The sequence below is a fragment of the Pelobates fuscus genome, chromosome 4 (genome assembly GCF_036172605.1).
Source record: "Pelobates fuscus isolate aPelFus1 chromosome 4, aPelFus1.pri, whole genome shotgun sequence".
Classification (NCBI taxonomy): Eukaryota; Metazoa; Chordata; class Amphibia; order Anura; family Pelobatidae; genus Pelobates; species Pelobates fuscus.
In genome coordinates this window covers 146,454,911-146,478,586 of record NC_086320.1, presented here as the reverse complement: position 1 = coordinate 146,478,586, position 23,676 = coordinate 146,454,911, and the positions used below count along the sequence as shown (strand labels likewise).

Here is a 23,676-nt window from a genome sequence, read left to right as displayed (position 1 = left end):
TAATATTATTATGATTATTGCCATTTATATAGTGCCAACAGGTTCCGTAGCGTTTTACGATATTATAAGAGGGGGTATTTAGCTATAAATTGGACAATTACAAGAAAACTTACAGGAACGATAGGTTGAAGAGAACCCTGCTCAAACGAGCTTACAGTCTATAGGAGGTGGGGTGGAAAACACATTAGGACATGAAATAGCAATCAAATAAGGTTGGAGAGAAGCAGAGCTGGAGGAGAGAGTAGAGTGCTACCCTTTAGGAGAGAGCAAGGGACAGGTATGTGAGGTAGAGGTTACTCTGGAAGTCCATAAGCTTTCCTAAAGAGATGGGTTTTAAGGCACTTTTTAAACAATTGAAGACTAGGTGAGAGTCTGATGGTGGTACACAGGCTATTCCATAGGAAGGGAGCCACCTGCGAGAAGTCCTGCAAGCGTGAGTTGGCCGTACGGGTGCAAGCATCGGACAGGAGAAGGTCACGGGCAGAGCGGAGAGACCGATAAGGGGGCATACCTATGGATCTGTGGGGGCTAGAATTGGTCCATGCTTTATAGGTATGGGTTAGCACTTTGAATTGACTCCTATAGGATACAGGAAGCCAATGTAAGGACTGATAGAGGGATGAGGTGTGACAGGACCAACTAGAGAGGAAAATCAGTCTGGCGGCAGCATTCATTACAGACTGTAGCGGGGCAATAATCTCCAATTAGGAGAGGGTTACAATAATCCATGCAGGAAATTACTAGAGCATGGACAAGCTCTTTAGTAGCATCTTGCGTAAGAAAGGGGCGTATGCTTGCTATGTTTTTAAGATGCAATCTACAGGATTTGGTAACATGCTGGATGTGAGGCTCAAAGGTGGGGCCAGTGTCAAATATGACACCAAGACAGCGAGCTTGAATGGACTGATGTGGACACCACTGACTTCAAGGGAGAGCAAAAGAGAGGAGGATCAGTATTAGGAGGAGGAAAGACAAGGAGTTCAGTTTTAGAGAGATTTAGTTTTAGAAAGCGGGAGGACATCCAGTCAGAGATGGAGGAAAGGCAAGCAGTGACACGTTGCAGGATGGCAGGAGGAGTGCTATAACTGGGTGTCATCAGCGTACAGGTGGTAGTGAAATCCAAATGAGGCAATAAGTTTGCCAAGAGAGGCAGTATAAAGAGAAAATAGAAGGGGACCAAGGACGGAGCTTTGGGGGACTCCAACTAAGACAGGAGGAAGGGATGAGGTATCATTAGAAAAGGAGACACTGAATGAGCGTTGGGAGAGATAAGAGGAAAATCACGAGAGGACAGAGTCACAGAGTGATTGAAGAGTTTGAAGAAGGAGAGCATGATCAACGGTGTCAAAGGCAGCCGAGAGGTCAAGAAGAATTAGTATGTAGTAGTGACCTTAGGATTTAGCTGCAATTAGGTCATCAGTAACTTTAATAAGAGCAGTCTCAGTAGAGTGGAGGGGGCGAAAGCCATATTGAAGAGGGTCAAGGAGAGTGTTGGATTTGAGGAAGTGAGACATATATGGATAGTCTTTCCAGAAGCTTTCAGGAAAAAGGGAGCAGGGATATGGGACGATAGTTAGAGGGGGTGGACGGGTCGAGGGATTTTTATTTCAGGATAGGTATTACAGTAGCATGTTTAAGGTCAGCAGGGACAATGCCAGAAGAGAGAGAGCAGTTGTTTTTAGTTGATATTCACAGGATTAAACAGCCAGTGTGCATTATTTATTATGCTGCAAACCTCTGTGGAGTCATCACTTTGTTTTCGCTAATACAAATACACAAAAATAAATTCTGCGCTCAGACTCCCCTACTCCTGGGCGGGATTGTACACATCAGCTCCAACACATTTTTTTGGCTAACTGCTGTCCTGAGTACTGCTGCAAACTCATGCAGGAACTAATTGAACGAAGTGTCTGGACTTTCTCCAGACACTTATTTCAGAGCAAATTCAATGATACCTTGAATAACATACTGTGTGCTTTACAAGGCGTCTGATAGCAAATAGAATCTCAGGAATAAGTTCAGCATCGCTAGTGTCTACAGGTGATATTTCAAATGCGTTTCTGATATATTCTGCAATTTACATTTGATGGAGGACTTCTAGTGTTTTGGGATTTTTGCTTGAGGAAGGAACAGATCCATAATTTCAAATAGCCCGACCTTCTAAAATACTGGTACTTGTTAAGCTTAGACCCTTCACTGCTAGTCTATCAGTTAGGCTGCATAACTGTTCTATTAAATGGAGCATAATATTATAGATTATTAGTGACTCGTGTAATTATCAAGTGCTGATTTCAGTGCTGGCACCTATACATTTTCTGGGGTCTATTTTACAGGGATTTCTTTAAATGTGTCTGCTTGTGACTTGCACTGAGCTCAGGCTAGCTGCTAAAATGATGGGACCATTCAACTAAATTAATATGCACACTGAGCTTTGAACAACCATAGCAAATAAAAACATTGCAAATAAAATACAAAGCAATATTCATTATACATAAAATACATTTAAAAAAATAATATATGTATTTTTAATTTTTTTTTTACGTGTTTTATGTATAATTAATGACTGACTATTTTATGTGCGATAATTCATAAAGAGGAATAAAAAAAAAAAAAAAAAATATATATATATATATATATATTTATATAATTATACAAGTGGTAGAGGAGCATAAATTTTCAATAACCACAAACAGGGGCTAGTAGCCCGAAGAAAATAGAAATACAAAAGATAAAACTGTTAACTTCAATATAAAAGTGTTTTAGTTAAGTACCACAGTCTAATTCACGGAGCTCCATGCTAGACCATGAACATCTTCCAGGTAACCCATGAGGCACAGTTGGCAATAGAGATATGTTGAACACGCGCAAAAGGCACATCAGGCCGTAATTACCATTAATTAGCCATATCTGAGTAATGCTGAGCAATCACAAATTTTATATTTCTGTGGTTCAAGAAAATCTGTTATTTTTGTTAATTTTCTTTATAGATCAAAAATGTGAAAAACGCATTGTCTTAACGCTGTGCTCTGGTGAGTGTTTGCAGTACTGGGTAATATCTAAACCGAGTAGGAATATCTGCAATGTACTCTTGAGTGTACATCCCAGAAGAAGGAAAAGTTAGAAGTAAGACCTAGTTTTAAGCCCACTGACGGCAACGGTTTTATTGAGTTTTCAAGTTGTCACCATCGTAAATGGTTAACCAACATTCCGAAAGGCCAACATATGAGAATTTTTAAAAATTGCCCTGATGCAGATGATTTTAAAGACAGTCCGTATTGCCCCGCTACAGTCTGTAATGAATGCTGCCGCCAGACTGATTTTCCTCTCCTGTCGCTCCTCTCACACCTCACCCCTCTGTCAGTCCTTGCATTGGCTTCCTGTATCCTATAGGAGTCAATTCAAAGTGCTAACCCATACAGCTTTTAAACAGAAAGTTTTATGATAGAAATTATCCCGATGACCTTATATCCAAGACCCAATCACAAGGAGAAAAATTTGAAAGGAAGGATTTACTATCGATTGGAGGTAAAAATAAGAACATGAGAAGTTTTACCAGTAACAGGTTCGACTTTGCCTTTCTTACAAAATAAAATGGCAAGGCGAACCTGATTGAAAAGTCTATTCGAAAAAAGTGGCCGATTTTATTACAAGATCAATATCTAAAGAAGATCTTACCCGCAAGTGTTGTATAAAAAAAAAATGAGTAATCTGAAAAGTATTTTAGCCCCCCCCCCCATACTCCCTAAGAAAGAGGTTGAGAAAAATCATCTTATTTTTTTTATCTGGGAAACCTAAAGGTTTCTTTAAATGCGGTAGATGCAGCACATGTAAGTTTCAAGTGAATAAAAAACTACAGAATTTAAGAGCTTAGTCACGAATGAGGTTTTTAAGGTAAAACATTTTATAAATTGTCAGAACAGATTTGTAGTGTACTTGTTACAATGTAAATGTGGCGTCCAATACATACGTCGTACCATTAGAAAGTTACATGTAAGACCAGCCCAGAGGGGGGGGAACGGAGCCAGACCCGCCTAACCCCGGGTTGCTGCATTACCGTTGCTGGGCAGGATAGCCAGGCAGCAGCCGTCCACCTCGCTCACCGCCCGAGCGGTCCGCATCGTGTGACTTATATCGCCTCTCCGAGGGACTAAAACTGCTCAGCAAGCCTCTCCTCGGGACCAGGGTGACCTCTTGCACCGGTGCACGGCAGCCAGTTGTCAGGTATGCATGTAGCCGGGTTTTTTTTTGAGGGGGGGGGCTAAAACTGGAGGTTTTTACAGGAGCTACTCCATTTTGCGTCCATTCAACCTGGTGGTCCAGTCCCGCCCCCCTTTTAGAACATTTTAATGGAATTAATAATAAAAATATGAAACAGTGTCCCTATGCATTGCACTACCTGTAAAGATTTTAACTGGAAAGATTTTTTTATGTATTGGGATTGATCTTATTGTACCACATTGGAGGGGGGACTGAGAAAACGTTGGCTATGAGGGAGACCGAATGAATATATAAGATGAAAACTTCGGTCCCCTCAGGTCTTAATACAGACCTTGATATATTGGCTTTTATTGTCTGAAAGTGTACTAACCATTTTTTCTTCTCCTGTGTCCTGTATATTTTACTTATATTTTACTTTTTTTCTATTTTTATCTCTATTTTTATCTGCCATATATTTTTAATTAGTGAAAGTAACAAAAGTACCGGAGGACGGTATCTTCCATTCTGGGCAATCTTTGGGATCTTGAAGAATTATCGTCTGGTTTCTCGCCTTTATTACACTATGCTAATTTTGCACATGCTTATATATTTTGTATCATATGTTTTACGTTCAAATGATCTGTCCATTTTATTGTCCGTCTCCCTCGATATGTACAATGAGTACATTAATTGATCTAGTAACTATAATCCGTTACTCTCTGATTATAAGAAATTGTTATGAACCCATTTTTCCTTGTTACTTTCTGATTATATGAATTGTTATGAACCTACTTATCCTTGTTCTGTACACTTTCTTGTATATTCTGTTCCGTGCCTCATAGGTATGATAGATGAGTTAGATTTTATTTGTTAGCCTTAGCAATATCTATGTATTAATTTGAATGACACACCATGATACAAATGGACTTTTTTTCTTTTTTTAATCTTTCCTTTTTTATATTTGTATTTTTTTATCACATATATATTTTTATGTATATTTTTATATATATTTCTCCACATTAATTTTGATTGATTTTGACTACTTATCTTTTATCTATTTTTATACTTTTTTTCCATATTTCGCCACATGAGTCATTTGTACTTTGTCCACATGAGCTATTTATTACCATTTATTTGGTCCAATTTGTATCCTTAATATTGGTTTTCTATGTTAGTCTATAGTTCCTACAGTTGGCAGGGCTGTTAACCCAGACCGTGGGAACATAGAGCGCTCCTAATATGGTTACGCTCGCTTGTGCGGCTGGGTACAGTACTCATAAAGTTATTTGCGCTCCAGCTTGGTTGCACATGTGCACATCGGTCGACTGCACGTCATTACGTATGGCTGTGCGCCCGACATGATCTGGGCATGCGCAGGCAATGAATGGCGCCCAGACCGGCGGATTTAAAAGAAGAAGATGCAAAGGGGAACACAGAAGCTCCCGAAGAAGTCTAATCGACGAAACTCGTTTAGCAGCTACGAGAGCCCTTCATTGGTGGTACAGCAGTCTTTTATTCTGTCAGTGTACTGTTGTCGTTTGTGTTGAAGAGTGACATTTGGTATCCTTTGCACTTTTGGCACTTTGGTACTTTTTAATATCTGTACAGTTACTTGTATGGTTTAAGTTGCTGTCCACAAGGGCTGTTTTGCCTTATTTGGCTTTGCAATTGCGATTTTGCACAGTTTTGTGTGCTATTACCTATTTTATCTTAATGTATTACCAATAAAGAGGACATTTTTCTTACATTTATTGTTCCTTCCATCCATGGGAATCTCCCGACTGAATGTGATTGTGGCGCCCTGTTTTTCTGATTTACGTTCAGGATTTTGTTCTTTTGTATAGAGGTTTTGGAGTGACCTCATGACAGTGGCTTGCCTGCACTAGTTTATCATTATTATTTCACCGCCCACCCATTTACATTTTGCCTTTTACCCTGATCCTTGGGTCTGATCTTATCCCATAAACCCTTTGTCCTGCTCTGGTTTATAGGGCATGTAGCTCAGCCTCCAGTTGCAGTTCCATTCTTAAGCTCAGAAAGCTTAAACTGCAGAATAATGTGAAAGCAGCCATACTGTGCCTGCTTTCACTACCGGCCACATAAGCCGAACTTCCCAAGGAGGCACAGAGGCGAACATTGGGCACACACACCGTGCAAATATTGGTAGAGGTAGAAATCTGGTTTCCTCCTCTGATGTCCCAGAGGATAAGCGAAGGCTTATAGGTGTAACCATTTCCTTTCCTTTTCTCAAAAACTCCTCCAATTACAAGCATGTTTAGAGAGACTGCTGTTTGAGACCTCCTTGTACCGTATCCTACATAAAGCCATGAGCATCGCTATGCTTGTAGTATTTTTGAAGGAAATGCTTGTAGTATTTTTGAAGGAATTATTTACTAATTATCCTCAAACAAGCTAGCAAGGTCAGCTTGACACCATTATACTATGTAAAAAGGTTTTCCAGAGGAGGAAGTATTTTATTTTTATTTTAAATATTTGTCTTGTGTTTTGTAACTGTTTATGTGTGAGCTGGTATTTAACATTACTGAAAGATATGCAGACTTTTTTGGTCTCTGCATGTACAGGTCTCCTGGATGCCTTTAAAAACGTACATTTGTAAAATATTTTTTTCAGATCAGATTACTTTAAAAAAAAATAAAAAATTATTTTATTTTATAACACTGAATCAATTCTTTCTGTCTTCTGTTTTTCTCCCTTCTGCTGTTAATGCTGTTTTAGCTTCAGATAGTAAGGATGAAGATCTCAAAACTCATCCCAAGAGATGCTTTCTGGGTAGGTACTGGGTGCACCCACCTTGCATGAGATCTTTTTCCGTATCGTGTGATTTTTGTTTTATTTATTTATTTTCTGCTTTGGTGTGCTTATTCGTTTGTTGTTGAGTTTGCATGGGTTTAACAATTTAAATTTATAATTTTTGTATTTATTTATTTTTTTGCTCTGGTGTGCTTATTAGCTTGTTGTTGAGTTTGCATGGGTTTAACAATTTTCATTTATAATTTTTTTTTTTTTTAAATAACCTGTGGTGAGCCAGTGGCTTTGAAATCCATGTGCAGAGCTCTGAACATAACGAAAACATGATCGTCAATGTTTAAATATGTAAAGCTCTGTGGCAAGCAAAATTTATTTTAAATATATAAAGTATGTGAACAGTAAAAAAATCATTTTAAATATGCACAGCCATGTGACAAGTAAAGCTTAGTTAAAAAAAATTAAAAATAAAGTAGCATTCAGGAACAAGTAAAGTTAAACACTCCAAGCACCATAACCACTATGTTATGTTTTTCAACAGTTTTCAAACACGTTTTCAACAGTTTTTCACTGGATGCTGCACTCCATTCCCACTACAGCTACAGGGGAGTCGTGGCAGTGCAGGGATTAGATCACTGGCTGAGATTGATCAGCTGATGCTCTTAGTCAGTGAGTTAGTCATTCAATACAGGACTTAGTGGAGGTGGAGAGCACCACCCAGTGGACCCCAAGTAAGAAGTCAAACCATTCTAAAACAATTTGACTACTTACAATGAGGGCACTCTTGGCACCATAACCACTACAGCACACTGGTGCTTGGAGTGTTCCTTTTAAGTTGAATTTCATAAACCTCAGGTAACTCAGTAACAAAAAAAGCAGAGTGAAAATTGCTGAAACTAACTAACAAATCTTACTGTGACTACATAAAGTAAACATTTTTAAAACATTTAAAAAAAAAATTCTTTATTTTGGTAATGCAAAGTATACACAAAATTAACAAGAGATATTTGCACATAAAGTTGTAAGGGAATCACAAGTCAACAATATCTCGCTTGATGCACTTTTTTGAGTTTTATAAAACAGGATTACTAGCTAATAAGGACATCTATGTGATGAGAGAAATTGTATAACCATCAATTGTACCTGACGCCCTATTAGAGGTGATTACATGGGGGTAGAAAGAGTGGCCCGAATGTTCATTGACATACTTAGGGTGACTTGAATGGTCATTGACATACTTAGGGAGATACATGAACATCTCCCAGGGAACCCATGAGGCACAGTTGGCAATAGAGATATGTTGAACACACACAAAAGGCACATCAGGCCGTAATTACCATTAAGTAGCCATAGCTGAGTAATGCTGAGCAATCAAAAATGTAATATTTCTATTAGAGTTGATTTCATTATGTCTTGGGGGATTTCACACGGGGGTAGAAAGAGTGGCCCAAATGGTCATTGACATACTTAGGGAGATACATGAACATCTCCCAGAGAACCCATTGTATAATAATGTTGGGGTCCAGTGAGGACTGTAATTGCATTCTGCGAAGGGTGCTAGTGGTAAGGTGGCCCAGAAAGTCTTGGTAAGATGCCGGTATCCAGACTACCCCACAGGTGGGATAATAAGGTGAGGGAGAATGCAATTGAGTGTAGTACCCCTAACCAAGGGGGCAGCAGGGGGAAGGGAGGGATTGCTTGGTATTAATTACACCATTCCTTAAGTACTGGAGAGCTGGTGAAGATTGTAACATATCGGAACAATAGAACAAAATAAAACAAAGAAAAACAGTAAAACCAGCTGTGAGGTGTTAATCTATAACAGTGGCCCATTAAGTTCATGGGGTACTGGAGCTGCCTTCGACAATGGGAAGGTCTGCTGGTACACCTCTGGCACATGGAACAAAGGGGGTAACATTAGCTGGATCCCATGAGTTTTTGGGCTGACTCAGGGTTGTAGATGGGAGAGACAGACACAATTTCTTTAGGAAGGGTGTTGCATCGTTCATGAAGTGGAGAACGTGGGTGCCTCCAGCCTGTGTTAGCGCCAGAGAGTTGTCAGTCCCCCATCTGTAAGGCAATCCTGACGATCGTAATTGACTGGTAACAGATCCATAGGATTTTCTCCATAACAGAGTATCTCTGGTTAAATCCTGAGAGAAGGTCAAGGTGGAGTCCTCGAAGGCAAGAGGTGTTTTGCCTTTCAGAGCTGTCCTTTATTAGAATTTTATCCTGGACTGTAAGACAATGGAGAATAACATCCCGGTTCATGTTGGATTTAGAGTGGATTGTGCTGGGAATGCAGTAGAGTCCATCTATGGTCAGTTTCCGTGCCACTGTGGGGGGTAGCAAAGCAGCTTGAAGGTGCCTGATATAGTGAGGCATTTCTTTTGCGAGGACACCCCTGATTTTTATGTGTGTGACGTTGTCAGTCCTCTATGGCCGTGATTCTGGCAGACAGGATTCTCTGAAGTGTTTGGAGTTGGTTCTGTACTGTGGACAAGTTAGCTTGTGTGTCCACAATGTCCCCCTCAGAGACCTTTACTCGTTCAGTGACTGCTTGCAATTCCATTTTGAGTATAGCAGAGTCAGCAGCTATTATTTAGTGGATGTCGGCCAGATGAATCTTCAGGTCTCGCTTGTGGGCAGGGCTGAGTCATTGGAGGATTCCGCAGGTATGGTGCATGTTGCCTGGGAGTTTGAAGGCACCTGCATTTCCCGGCTGCCTGGCTCGGAGTTGGTCTTGGCTGTGCAGGCCTTTGCAGCATGGCCCCAATATCTCTGTTGTCCGAGCCAGAGATGGGTTTTTGGGATCTGTGGCCCATTGTCGGCATGCAGGCTTTTGCAAGGGGCGGAGAGGGATGTGAAGCGGCCCTCGCAAAGTTTCCGCGGAGGAGGGCCCCGTGACCGGGGATTGGCAGTGAGTGGTAGGCCCTCAATCTTCATCGCCATTTAGGCTGCTTTTGGGTCTGAAAAAAAGGTATCAATACAGCCTGGGCGGCAGAGTTCAGTTATCCGGTTTTTAGGGCTGGAGTGGCGTCTGGTTCACCGATATCAAGCAGATTGTCAGTTTTCCTTGAGGAGCTCAATGAAATGGTGCATGGTTAGGTCTGCAAGCAGGCACTGCCCCCACATAAAGTCAAATTTAGGAACAAGTAAAGTGAGTATAAATATGTCAAGCTGATCGTAAATATGTTATGATTATTAACCCCTTAAGGACCCACAATGTAATTTTTCTGTCATGGTTGTTCGTGCCATAAGGACCCATGAAAGAATAATTCCGTCTTGGGGTATTGTACCAGCAGGGAGCATTTCCCTGCTTGTTATTGGGAACCCCAGGGATCATTTGATTCCAGTGGTTCCCCCCTGTTCGGGCCAGAATTAGTGGCCCCAGGTTGACTGACGATCTTTTACAGTGTGGTGTGAGCAGGGTTAAATCACTGCTCCCTACTTTCAGCTGCAGCCATTTTTAGTGGTCTTAGAAGATGTGCTGCATACTGTGCTGAAAGTCAGCACAGCATGCAACTCCTTGAAAAGGCATTTAAATGCCTATAGCTAGACGTGTCTGTCATACTGAAAATAGCCAGTAGATGACAGCACCATACCACTCTCTATTTTGGCCTACAATTCCGTTTGCTATTATTATTATTTATATTATTATTTATAACGTGTCAACAAATTCCCTAGCGCTGCACTGATATTAGCGCGAGGGAGCAGAGCAGGGAGATCACAGCTCCCTCGCCGCCTTGGATTCAAAAACAGACGCACGCCTCCCAGCAGTCCCCCTGGACCCCAGGGACAGATCAACGCCAGCTCTCCAGGTAGGGAGGCTGGGTGGAACATTTTTAAATATAAAAATATTAATAATTAGGGAGTGTTTGTGTCTGTGAGTGTATGGGTGTTTGTGTCTGTGAGTGTATGGGTGTTTGTGTCTGTGAGTGTATGGGTGTTTGTGTTTGTGAGTGTATGAGTGTTTGTGTTTGTGTCTATGAGTGTGTCTGTCAAAACAGTGAGAGTATGTTTGTCATTGAGTCTGTGTGTGACGGTCAGTGAGTGTGTGTGTGTGTTTTGTCATTGAGTCTGTGTGACTGTCAGTGTGTATACACCACTGAGTGTAGCATGGTGGAGTGGAGTGCGGTACAGGAGATTCTGTTTCCTGTACCTGGCCGAACTAACAGGAGGTGCTCACTGAGAGCACCTTTCCTGTCAGTCCGGCTGGGTACAGAAAACTGAAGCTCCTGTATGGGAATCCACTCTACTCGGCCACGTTACAAGTGAGGTAGGAGGCACACCCGGAAGGGGAGGGGACCACTAAGGGGGTGCACCAAGGGACAGGGAGGGGTGGGGAGAGAAACACTAAGCAACTTGGAGGGGAGAGGGGCTTGAAGGGGAAAAAGAGACACCGAGGGGTTGGGGGGAAACAGATGTGCTGGGTGTGAAAGAGACACACACAAGTGAGCTGTAAAGAGCAAAAGACACAAAGTGGCTGGGAGAAGCAAAGAGAGGGGATAAGGGTCACACAAGGGAGTTGTAAGACACACAATGGGGAAAAATAGGAGATACACTAAAGGGTGTAAGACATTTAAAACAAAAAGGGAATAAGAAACACAAAAGGGAGGTTAAGAGGGACACGTTGTTTTGTGGGTGGGTGAGGGTAGGGGAGAAATGCATCTTCGCCTATGTACCCAAAAAGCCTTGCACAGGCCCTGCCTAAATCATGTTAAAAACGGCCACTGTCTCTTCCTGCTTGCCTGCCACAGAGGCAGACAGGATCTCTTGGCTGTCTCTTGGCTGTGGAGTCAGAGGGAGGAGGAATGGAACGGCCACTCACTGGCTGACAGGGAGTGAGAGCTGATGCATTCTGGGAGTTGTAGTCCATGCTAGGGGCCCTCTCACGCTCTTGTGGGGCGGGGAGAACCCAGCTTTAGCTCAGCAGGAAACTACAACTCCCAGTCCTCGCACAGACAATCTTCTTGGAAGTTGGAGGCAGAGGATAGGCACTAGGTAGCACCAGCGGAGCGTGGGAAAGACTTGGTGTGACTGGCTGCATTATAAAACCAGGAAAAGGTGGGCATGGATGGTGAGCTGATTCGGTGGTGCAATTGGCCACTTGACTGGTTTGGCCCCCAGGCTTAAGGCTGCCAGCCCTCCCCTGTAGCAGTCAATTTGCTATAAAGCCCACAAATGAGATATAGGCCCATCACATCCATGCATCAAAATTCTAACTGTAAAAACTGAAATGGTCAGGTCTCCTTTACAGGATAGGGACAAAGACAGACATTGGGAGACATAAGAGTTTATAGTGCATTTCATTTAAGTTGAGACAATGTATATTTTTTATATATCTTAGTAGTCAGGGAATCTTTCATTTCATCATAACTTATTTTAATCTTCAAATCTAACTCCCATTTCTTTATAATGGGACAGATGAAACGTTCTGGGTCTCCAGCAGTCAATTCTGCATGTCTAGAAACACGTGTTTTTTTCAAGATGTTCTTATTATTTAGAATTTTTTTAAGCTTCTCATAAATGTGAGATTTGTCTCTGGGTAGATGTTCTCGGAGGTACTCTTTGACTCTTATGTATGTAAAGATTTCTATGCTGTCTACATTATATTCAGTACATAGGGAAGTGAAGTATTTAATTTTATTTTCTTTACATTGGTCATCAATTTTTGTAATACCGGAGTTAATCCATTTCTGTAAATTTAAATCCTCAATATTATTCGCGAATTGTCCTAAGGAAAGAGAGAGAGATTTTATTTTGGAGTGATATTTCTTTTTTACATTTCTCCCATGTAATCAATACTCTGTTCAGAACTATCTGAGTGATAATTGCGTGCTCAATATTGCAAGTTTTCCATTGTTGTTTTACCGGGGGAATGCCCAGTCCACCTTGGTCAACCCTTAATGCCAGTCGCTTTGAATTGATACAGGGATGCTTCCCTGACCAGACACATTTATTAAAAATCGATTAGATAAGAGTCAGACAGCTGTCTGGGCATGCTGGAGGTACCATGCAGAAGCGATACACCTGTTATGGTACTTTTTAAAAGTAAACCAAAATGTTTAAATGTCTATCTGTTCCTGTCCAAATTAATAAAATTGAATTGCGTATATACGCTGAAGTAATTAAGTCTGACACGCAAGGTTCAGGTTAAGATAACTTCGAGAAAGTTTATTGGCAAGTGAAGAAAAAGCGGGCGCGCAGGCCCTTTTAAGAGGCATTTTGCGTCATCATTGATTATTAGAATATCAGCAAATAAACATCATCAATTGGATTAATTGTTAAGTGTCGGAGTTAGTGTCTTACTTATTGGTTCAAAAAATTAAGAGGTTAGTCCCGTGCCCACCCACCAGAGGTGGGATTATTCTGGAAACGGGTGGGAATAAGGGGGTCTTGAGCGTCATTTTACACGGTCAATGATATCAGGCCTCATGTCCAGGTGCAAGGTCTCTTATGAATAGAACATTTCATTACTACTGTGTTCTCGTGGCCTTCAAACTATACTATCTTACAAGTTTAGGGAGTAGTCGGCAACTCCTGTGTCTTTGCAGGAAATACAGTCTTTGTCTACTATATTAATTGGGTTGAGAAGTTCAGTCACGTAAGGTAGTTTTAAAATGAACAAGTTAAGTCATGAGGACAAAATGGAGGATTGAAGAAGTCAGGTTAGGAGGACAAAATGGAGGATTGTCACAATATAAGGTTAAAATGGAGTTAGTACAATAATTCAATACAAGTACAATAAAGATTTTTAATAATCCCACATCAGTCCCCCCTATGAAATGTTAGATTCTAAGAGATAAAACTTTATTTGTTAGTATCAGAAGACGTGTTAACCCAAAGGCACAGAAACCCCGTGGCCGCTAGCTAGGTGTTAATGCTAAGTGCAAGTCTGTCCCTAGAGCTGACCCTAATAGGCTAACTCATCCGTCAGTATGGCTCTCGAACACTTCACACCCATGGGTGTCCCATGGCAGCTAACCCACCACTTCTCCACACGGGGCCTTTACCATTCACTGACAGATGCTGTCCCTAAGCTAGTCCCTTCCTAGAATTCCTGCACTTTATCAACAAAAGGGATAGTTTGCAGCGGCAGACAGGGTGAATTGATGTCTTGGAATTCTTGGTCATCAACTTCGAGATGGGTGAAAGTGGGTGCCGCTTGGTCAACAGTCTTCATGAGGGATTTTCTCAGACATGGGAGGATACAACAAAAGAGAAGAGCAAAGATAAAAAGGAAAATTAGTATAGCCATACCAATATGCATTAAAGCTTTTTGCCATCCTGTCATCCAACCAAACCATCTTTCCCAGGGATCTTTTATCCCAGAATTCCTTTTTAACTCTTCAGACAGGTCATTTAATTTCTCTATGGCTAATGTAACTTTACCATTAGGGCCTGTGTTTTCTGGGATATAGGTACAACATGTCATGGTGTCGGGCAAAATTTTACAAACCCCTCCTTTTTCGGCTAAGATCATATCTAGGGCCATTCTATTCTGGAAAGCCATTTGGGATGTGGCCTGCAGCTGTTCGGCCAACCCCTGGAGGGCGTCTCTGGTATAATTAACGAAACGTTGTTGATTATAATAAATGTAATTTATCCAATTTAAATTCTTGTTTGCGGTAACTATGGTAAAAATTGATTCAAATCCTGCAGCAACTTCATCCCTTGCTTTAAACTCATTGGGCACCCCCCTAGGCACTCCAATGGCATCAATATACACATGAGGATCAAAACTTCCTTTCACTGGGGCGTCACGCTTAACCTTAGTGTGCTTGGACCCATGGGTGACGAGGTGTGTGTCAGAGATGATATGTATAGGCATAATGGCTTTAGCCAGAGTACACTCCCCCCACCACTGCTTGTCCATTCTGGATCTTAGCTGTAAATCCCCACACAACCAGTAAATATCCCCTAATGACCTGGTGTGAAACTGCAACAAGTCCATAGAGACATTTCTGTAGGTAGCACAATACCCCTTAGAGAAGTTACCCAAGAATTTACCTATTCCATCGTAATTAGCATAACAAGTGTAATTACCTTTATACACAGTAATACCATCTGGGGGTTTGACATCCTGGGTTAGGAGAGGATACTCTTTTGTCCATGCAATACATATGGACCTGTTAAAATTATAGTGATAGGCAAAAAGGCTTAAAACACATTCTTCTATATCTACTGGTAGGATTAAAGGCACAGTACCCAGGTGAGGCCGGGCACCGCCACACACATAGCATGCAGTCCTATTATGCTTATTAGCATTATATTTCATCCATTCTAACCATAGATTTACATCATTAAAACCTGTTTCAGCGGCCATGGTATCTTCAAAGGTGGGGTTAGCAATGGCCATCATGTCTTGAAATGTCTGGATATGAGGTTTTAATGGGTTAGGGACCATATGGGTGGCCCCTTGCCACTCAGAAGAGTTGCACATATCTTTGAGGTAGAAATGCCCTAATTTACGGTAGGAACCCTTTTTCCAATATATTCCCATCACATACTGGTCTGCATCTGTTGGGCTTGGATGCTCAATGTTAAGGATTAGTTTCATTGGTGTACTCCCCCCAGGCTTTCTCAAAGTCATTCTCTGGAGAAGGGATCTACCATGATCATCTACTTTGGATACGGCACTTTTTGGTTTGTAACCCCAGGCAGGCCCGGCATTCCATCCCGCCGCCCCCCAATGGTCACAATTGTGCCCCCATTGCTTGTCAACTACACAAACATATGGGTCTTTCGAATGAGGGATATCTCTATAGATGCTCTGGATTTGTGGTGTGGGAAATGGGCATTCTACAATATCACAGTAATCAAAGGTATAAGTAGCCACCTGGGTGCACGATGAATTATACCAGAAGGTGTACCCACTAATATCTTTGGTAATGGCTACTTGCTGGGCCTTTATAAGGCTAATTAGGGAGAAGGTGTACCAGAGATACATGTCTGTGCGGTATTCGCTTCCTCTGGGGCAGGAGATTTCTTGCAGTGGGAAGCGTGGATCCAATTTGGCCTACCGGCCAGTTTGACGGAGGTTGCGGTAATCAGGAGAACTTGGAATGGACCGTCAAATCTTGGTTCCAGGGTATTTTTCCGCACAAACTTCTTGACCAGGACCCAATCTCCGGGAAGCAGGTTATGGGTACCTGTATCCAATTCGGGATCTGGAATTGAAGAGAAAACTTGGGCATGTATTTTGTTTAAAACACTTGCAAGTTCAGTTACATAGTCTATTAAAACATCTGATTGGAGCTGCAACTGCTGCGGATAATAACAACCTAGTCTGGGTGCTGTCCCAAATAGAACCTCATATGGGGACAGTGAATGCTTCCCTCTAGGTGTGTGCCTAACACTAAATAACGCTATTGGCAGGCTTTCTGGCCAGGGCATCTTTGTTTCTTGTGACATTTTTAACATTCTGGTTTTTAGAGTGCCATTCATACGCTCCACTTTACCACTACTTTGTGGGTGGTAAGGGGTGTGGAAGGCTAGAGTCACCCCTAGAGCAGTCCAAATTTCTTTAGTCACTGTTGCTGTAAAGGCTGGGCCTTGGTCACTTTCAATGACTTCTGGAAGTCCGAACCTACATACTATCTCGGTAAGTAGGCGTCTTGCGGTTGTTTTTGCAGTGATATTGGCCACTGGGTAGGCCTCTGGCCATCCTGAGAACATGTCCACTATGACTAGTGCATATTCATGGGGCCCACTCTTGGGCATTTGGATGTGGTCAATTTGAATTCGCTGGAAGGGGTACATGGGCTTTGCCAGGTGTTTTGCAGGCACCTTGACTGGTCTTCCTGGATTGCATTTTGCACAAATGACACAGGCTTTACAGAAGCTGCTGATCAATGTTGTGATTCCGGGTGCTTCATAATACTTCTGTATGAGGGCGGCCATCAATTCCTTTGACAGGTGTGCAGGCCCATGTGCCCATTGGACAACTGCTGGATATAAATTTTTGGGAAGACAAAATTTGAAGTTGTTGTAATATATTCCGTCCTTTTGGACAGCTCCTTTCTTTTTCCATTTCTGGATTTCTTCAGGAGTGACTGCAGCTTGCTGTTCTCGCAAAATTCGCAAATCAGTAGGAAGAGTTTGCAGAGCAAAAATAGGGACTTCTTCTTCTTCTTGTCCGGACACTTCTTCATCCACTTCCTGCAGATCCCTGGCTGCTAGCTTAGCAGCCTGATCAGCCAAATGGTTGCCCTTTGCTTCATCTGTATCCAATTTCCCATGGGCCTTTACCTTCAAAACGGCCACTTCTTTAGGGAGTAGGAGGGCATCCATTAGCTCCTTGATTGCAGTACTATGCTTGACTGGTGTACCGGCGGTGGTAAGAAATCCTCTTGTCTTCCAAATTAGGCCGAAGTCATGTGCCACGCCCAGAGCATATCTTGAATCTGTATAGATGTTGGCACGTTTTCCTTCGGAAATTTTGCATGCTGAAGTCAGAGCCTGTAATTCAGCTTCTTGCGCAGACATTGCTGGCGGTAAGGATGATGATTTGATAACTTCATCTGTTGTGGTTACGGCATATCCTGTATGATATCTTCCTTCTTCATCAGCATATCTTGAGCCGTCCACAAACAGGGTAAAATCTGGATCTGGTAACGGATTCTCATGCACAGTTGGTAGGTGCACTGTCTCCATTTTCATCTGTTCAAAACAGTCATGAGGTGTTTCAGGGTCATAATCATTCACTATGACCAGATCTTGAAATTCTTTTTCTAGGAAGTGGCGTGGCCATGCTTCCAGAAGGTCAGTTGTTGGGTATTTGACGATACCATTTTCCTGTAACTGTTCTTCATCCATGGTGGCCCATAGCTTCCCCATGGGCCCAAGATCATTCCATGACCTTGTCTTCAATTTGGTAACAGGAATATGTGGGATAGCGGTATCCCAATGGCGGTAAAGGTAGTTAAGTTGTTGAGGTAGCTGGACCAAGACCATGCTATTGCCTTCAGAATCACAATAGAAGTCTTGTGCAGTGAGCTTTGCATCGGTCCAGTGGTAAAGCTCATCTTCATAGCAAGGTTCGGGAGAAATGTTTGGTTTGTACCACATGGTACAGAAGGCGTAATCTGGGCCTTCACAGAGAGGATTCCCATTTTCTTGAAATGTCAAATGTGGGTGCATGATCTTCTTGATACACCCGCAGAGCAGGTAAATGTAGGTCTCATCCGTGATGAATCCATAGTAGATACCCCCCTCAGGGAGTGGAAGAAGAGTGGATGGATTAAGCACTTGACATCTCTGGATGGAAATGTTGTCAGGCAAAAGAAGATGACACTGTAGGCGCAGGTGTCTTGCTGGAGACACGTGCTTGAGCTGGACTTGGTTGATGATGGCAGAAATGTCATGAGGGGCCAAAACAACCAGAGGGTGGCCAAGGACCAGGTCTGAGGTTCTTTCTATGAGCTCTCTTGCGGCAAAAACGGCCCTGAGGCAGGAGGGGTCCCTCTGGCCACGATGTCCAGTTGACATGAGAAATATCCAATAGGCCTCTGGCGGCCTCTTAAGTCATTAGTTTGGGTGAGAACTCCTGTTGCGTGGCCTTGTCTTTCAGAGACAAATAATTTGAAGGGTTTGGTGTAGTCAGGCAGGCCCAAGGCAGGAGCAGAAGCAATGGCACGTTTGAGAGCATTGAAATTGTCCAGAGCTTCATTGGTCAGACAGAATGGGTCAGACTTAAGTGCATCATAGAGAGGTTGCATAAGCAGGGAGGCTTCTGGGATCCATGCTCTGCAGTAGGAAATGAGGCCTAGGAAGGCATGAAGAGACTTGGAAGTCCTTGGAGGTGGAATGTCTTGTACAGCTCTTACCCGGTCCCGAGTAAGGTGTCTGGTGCCTTGGGATAGGCAATGTCCAAGGAAAATCACTGAAGATTGGCAGAATTGCAGCTTGATGAGTGAAGCTTTGCATCCCTGTTCTGCCAAATAGGAAAGAAGACTAATTGAACACCTTTCAGTAGTGGGTATATCATCTCCACAGAGCAGTAGATCATCCACATACTGAAGCAAGACAACTTCTGGGTGCTCAGCTTGCCATGGGTCAAGGATGGTACCCATGGCCTTTGCAAATTGACTTGGAGAATTTTATGCCCCTTGGGGCATGACAGTCCAGGTATACTGTTGCATCTCATGGGTGAAAGCAAACAGGTATTGACAGGATGGGTCCAGTGGGACACTGAAAAAGGCATTGGCCAGGTCAATGACTGTGAAAAATTTTGCAGATGGTGGGACCCCAGAGAGCAGAGTATGAGGATTTGGTACAAGAGGGGTGTCCAGGACGGTAGCTTCATTAACAGCACGGAGATCCTGGACCATCCTGTACTTCTCTGGCTCACCTTTTGGAGTTTTCTTTTTCACAGGAAATAATGGGGTGTTGCATTCAGATTTACATTTTACCAGGGCACCCTTCTCTAAGAGTGCCTTGATGTGGATAGAAATGGCAGCAGACTGTGCTGGTTTTAATGGATATTGTGGCTTTCTTGGTAACTTAGCTCCTGGAATAAGCTTTACCACCACAGGGGGAACATTTAGGTGACCTATGTCCTCTGGGCCTGAGGACCATAACTTGGCGGGCACCTGTGTTTTTAATTCCTCTGGGAAATTAGACCTTAATTCTGCTGCTTCCTCACGGGGCTTTTCTAAATGCAGCATCAGAGGCAAGGAGCACAGGGCTGAGGTGTCTGATACAGATAGAGGTGTAAACATTTCTACCTGCCCGTCTGGGGTGAAGGTGATGGATGCTTGCAGGCGTGAGAGAACATCAGCACCTAGCAGGTTAATTGGGCATGTGGAGGATACCACAAAGCGAGCAAGCAGGCTAGAGCCAACTCGTAGTGGAGTTGTTAAAGGGCTATGTCTTGGCTGGCCATCCACTCCAACACAAGATACATCAATATTGGACAGGAAGGATGGGTCTGGCAGGTCTTGTTCTTGCAGAACACTACGGGCTGCACCTGTGTCAACTAGAAATGTGGTAGGGTGGCCTTCAATGGGTAAAGTCACTGTGGCAAGTGGCCCCCCCTTATCCCCTGTAGACACTGCCATGACAGGGGTTACGGACACAGGCTTGCCAATCTCCTAGTCATCGGGTTCCTCAACTATTGGAACCTGTTTGGTGGCTTTGGGAGCCGGGGCAGGCTTGGGTGGCTTTCTGGGTTCCCTTTGCTCCTTTCTTGGTTCTGGACAGTCACTTCTAAAGTGCCCCTTTGCTCCACAATTAAAGCAATGTCCCCCCTCCTCCGGTCTGGTACCTCTTGGGACTGGAGTGGAGCGGGATACCATGAGAGGAGCTGAAGTGGGTCTTCTTGGGGTCTGAACAGATTCCAAACCTCTAGCAACTAAAAGCAGGGTATCCAGGGGAACAACCTTATATTCAGGGCGTGCAGCAATGATTCCCTTGCGTATGGAGTCTTTAACACCTTGGACAAACGCACCTGACCGCATTTGTGAATGCATTTTGTCAGTAAGATCAAATCCCAAATCTGTAAACATTTGATACAGTCTTGCATGAAACCTTTCCACTGATTCTCCTTTATCTTGAATAACATCAGTAAGGCCAGCAGCCTGATCTGCAAGTTTGTCTTTAGCCCATTCTCTTAATTGGGTGCAAAAGGTTACCCCGGAGGGGTAATCAACATCACTGGAAAGCAGATCTGTACTGAGGTGACGGGCCATGCTCGGCCAATATGCATCCCCTGCTTTAATAGCACAAATGCTCAGTAAATCACGCCATGCGGCGGAATAAGTCTTTTGAATTTGAACTATCCCTCGGTAAAAAGGCATAGGCTGTTTTTCTGGGTCAGGGAGCGATTTCCTTAATGCACTAGCTTGAGTGGGGTTAAAAGCAACATATTTGGGGGCGGGGCCGGGCCGCCGAGCCGAGCGGTCGCAGACAAGCACAGCTCCCGCACAAGCTACCTAATTTCACCGGAAAATCGGCTCTAAATCAGAAATCAACTAATACCGACCTCGACCCGCAAAGCACACGGGTTACCGGAGCCGGGGAGAGGCTTGCTCGCGGAGTTCTAGTCCCCCGGAGGAGGGGTGCCCTGCAGCAACCAGCGGGTACCTGCCTGGCGGTGAGTGGAGTGGACGGCCGCCGCTCCACTATCCTGCCCAATGGAGCCCGGAGCACACTAAGCGCAACAGCGGACCCGGTCCTGTTTCCCCCCCCACCGGACCGGGGGGGGTGATCCCGGTCCATGCTTTAAGCTACAAGCGGAGGAGCCAGCAGTCCATCATGCAGGCCTCAGACACGCGGCAAAGATGGCGGAGGCCACGAGAGCGGTGATCGCATGGGGCCGACAGCAGACCTGGCGTGGTACACAGAGTCGCCTGAACTCCAAGACCCACATTCTAAAGCAGCATTAAAGCCCAGAGAATTACAGAGGCAGAACACACGCTTACCAGCCCCACACACGTGCACCAACATGCAACCTAGACTCGTGCACAAGATGGCGGAGACCAGCAGGACGACCTGCAGCCACCGTCCGCTCTGGCACCCGAGGCATTTTCAGGTACGGGCACAGACACCCAGAAATACCCCTGACACAAATACCGCTGCGTTGCTGAGAGGTCCGCACACACTTCATCTGAGCTGGGTGCTCATCGGGAGGAATCCCCCCCACAGCCTGCCATACACCCAGGGAGAAGCTAGGGGCCCGGCGGAACCCTGGGCCCACGGTCCTGAAGATGGGTCCAATGGCACACAGGCGCGAGTGCCCATCAAGGCCTCAGGCAGAAGACGAGCGACCCTCGAAAACAGCATAGCCAACACAGAGACTCTGGTCAGCGGCTTAACGACTCCGAAAGCAAGCGGGACTCTGGGTCCTGATCTGGCCCCCTGTCACTGGACATGATGAGGACTAGCCCGAGTGGCAGACCACTGGTGGTATTTGCCCCTTCTCATGCTACCAACAGACCCCCTTGTGCCTGGCTTAACATTTTACATATTTTCGCTTCCACACATAAAGCACTCTTGCTCTAGCAGGAGATGTCGGGGCAGTGTTTTTGTCTTAGTTCAGAGTCAGCGTGCCCTGTTTCTGTTAAATATGTTATGTTTTAGCAGTGTGTTACCCTAGCCCAGATGACTGGAATGATTACCACAGAAACTAACCTATGCTACTTAATCGAAAAACATATACTTGTGTACTACTTGGCAGACCCCTCAGGTAGCCTAACATAATGTAACCTACCACCAAATGCTGTACCAGACCACATGCGATCTCACTATACGTGCTCTTCACCTGTTACTAGCAAGCGCAGTACCTGCCTCACCACGTTGATTTGCTTATGTTGTGTCGAGGTATTACTAGACAGTGAGGTAATAGCTAGCGAACCATTTCTATCGATCTTATACGTATAGTCAGTTACTGAGACCGACAGATAATCTATACCACTTGATTGAATGAGAAATTATCGTTAACCAACACAAAAATAAAAAATTAGGCATTGTTAAGCAGGAAATGTACTTGATGCTGTATTGACCCTTGTTTGTATATCATTACTGCATTTCCCCTCTTTCTGTTCTGTACCCCATTGCACATGCCTTAATAAAAGAAAAAAAAAAAAAAAGCAACATATTTAGGAGGGGTCCGTTCTCCCCGACCCTTGTGTCCAAAGGGATCATCGATAGAACGATGAGCTGAGGCTCCTGCAGCGGCTCCTGCAGCCTCCAATGAGTCCTGGGATAGCTTATCCTCCTCTTCCTCATCTAATTCTATGATCTGGGCTCTCTTGCGTGCAGGGCCCGGGTGAGGTGACAGGACCGGAGGATGAGCGGGGGTCCCAGATGCAGGGGTGGCTAGCGAGTCATAACCTGGGGATAGGTAGTCACCGGGAATTACCGGCATCAGGGCTGTACTGGGGGCCGCCATATTGGTGGCCGGAAAAGGTACTGCATTAGGATTAAGGGAAGAAGTGGCGGCCATGTTGGATGTGGGCACATCCGGGGCAGACTGTGCCGGACTGGGCATGACCGGAACCTGGGGAGTGGCTTGGGGAAGGGGTAGTGGATACCCGGGATAGGGCAGGGCCATGGGATATGGGAAGGGGTAGGGCCAGGCTGGGGAGGGGAAGGAGGTGGGGTATTGGACTGGGGTGGAGATGGGAAGGGACGGAGAGGGATTGGTAGAGGTGGGTGTAGAGGGAGGAGCCGGAGCAAGGGTGGGGAAGGTGGTTAGCTGGGCGGATGAAGAGGGGAGGGGATCGGTAACGGAGAGAGAATGTAGGGAAGGAATGGCAGATGAGATGTTAGGAGGAGGTACAGCAGGTAGCGTAGGGACGGATGAGGATGATGGGAATGTTAGAGACGGGGAAGGGGAAAAGAAAGATCCATCAGAATTCAGGACCGGGCAGACAGGGGAGGTGATGGGATGGGTGTTTGGAGGATTGGGAGTGGGGAACATAGTCAGCTGGCTATCACCTATTGCTGACTGAACCTTGGGGATAGACATTCCCTGGGCGCCATTTTTGGGCGCTGGCTGAGGGTAAACCCCAGTAACACAATTATTATGATACACAAACAATTTCACACCTTTGTGATTTATTTCTTCCTCAACCCAACCTTCTAGCTGAATAGCCTTCGCTACTCTGTACCATGCTTCAGCAGTCTTTAATAAATCATTATCTGTAAGCTTGCCTTTCTTTTCTGTCAGTAACCTACGCCAACTTTCTGGTTGCAATCTTCCACCTG

At 44.1% G+C, this 23,676-nt stretch overlaps 1 protein-coding gene across 2 annotated transcripts in view; it reads left to right on the top strand.

Annotated features, from left to right (window-relative positions):
* Positions 1–23,676, top strand: part of SLC66A2 (solute carrier family 66 member 2) — a 105,916-nt gene that overhangs the window by 15,648 nt on the left and 66,592 nt on the right. The window contains exon 4 of one of the 2 annotated variants that reach the window (XM_063451664.1): positions 6,934–6,987. The exons of the other annotated variant lie outside the window; for it this stretch is intronic. Within the exon in view, the coding sequence (XP_063307734.1) occupies positions 6,934–6,987 (54 nt within the window). The remainder of the gene's footprint in view (positions 1–6,933; positions 6,988–23,676) is intronic. 2 annotated transcript variants of the gene reach the window in all.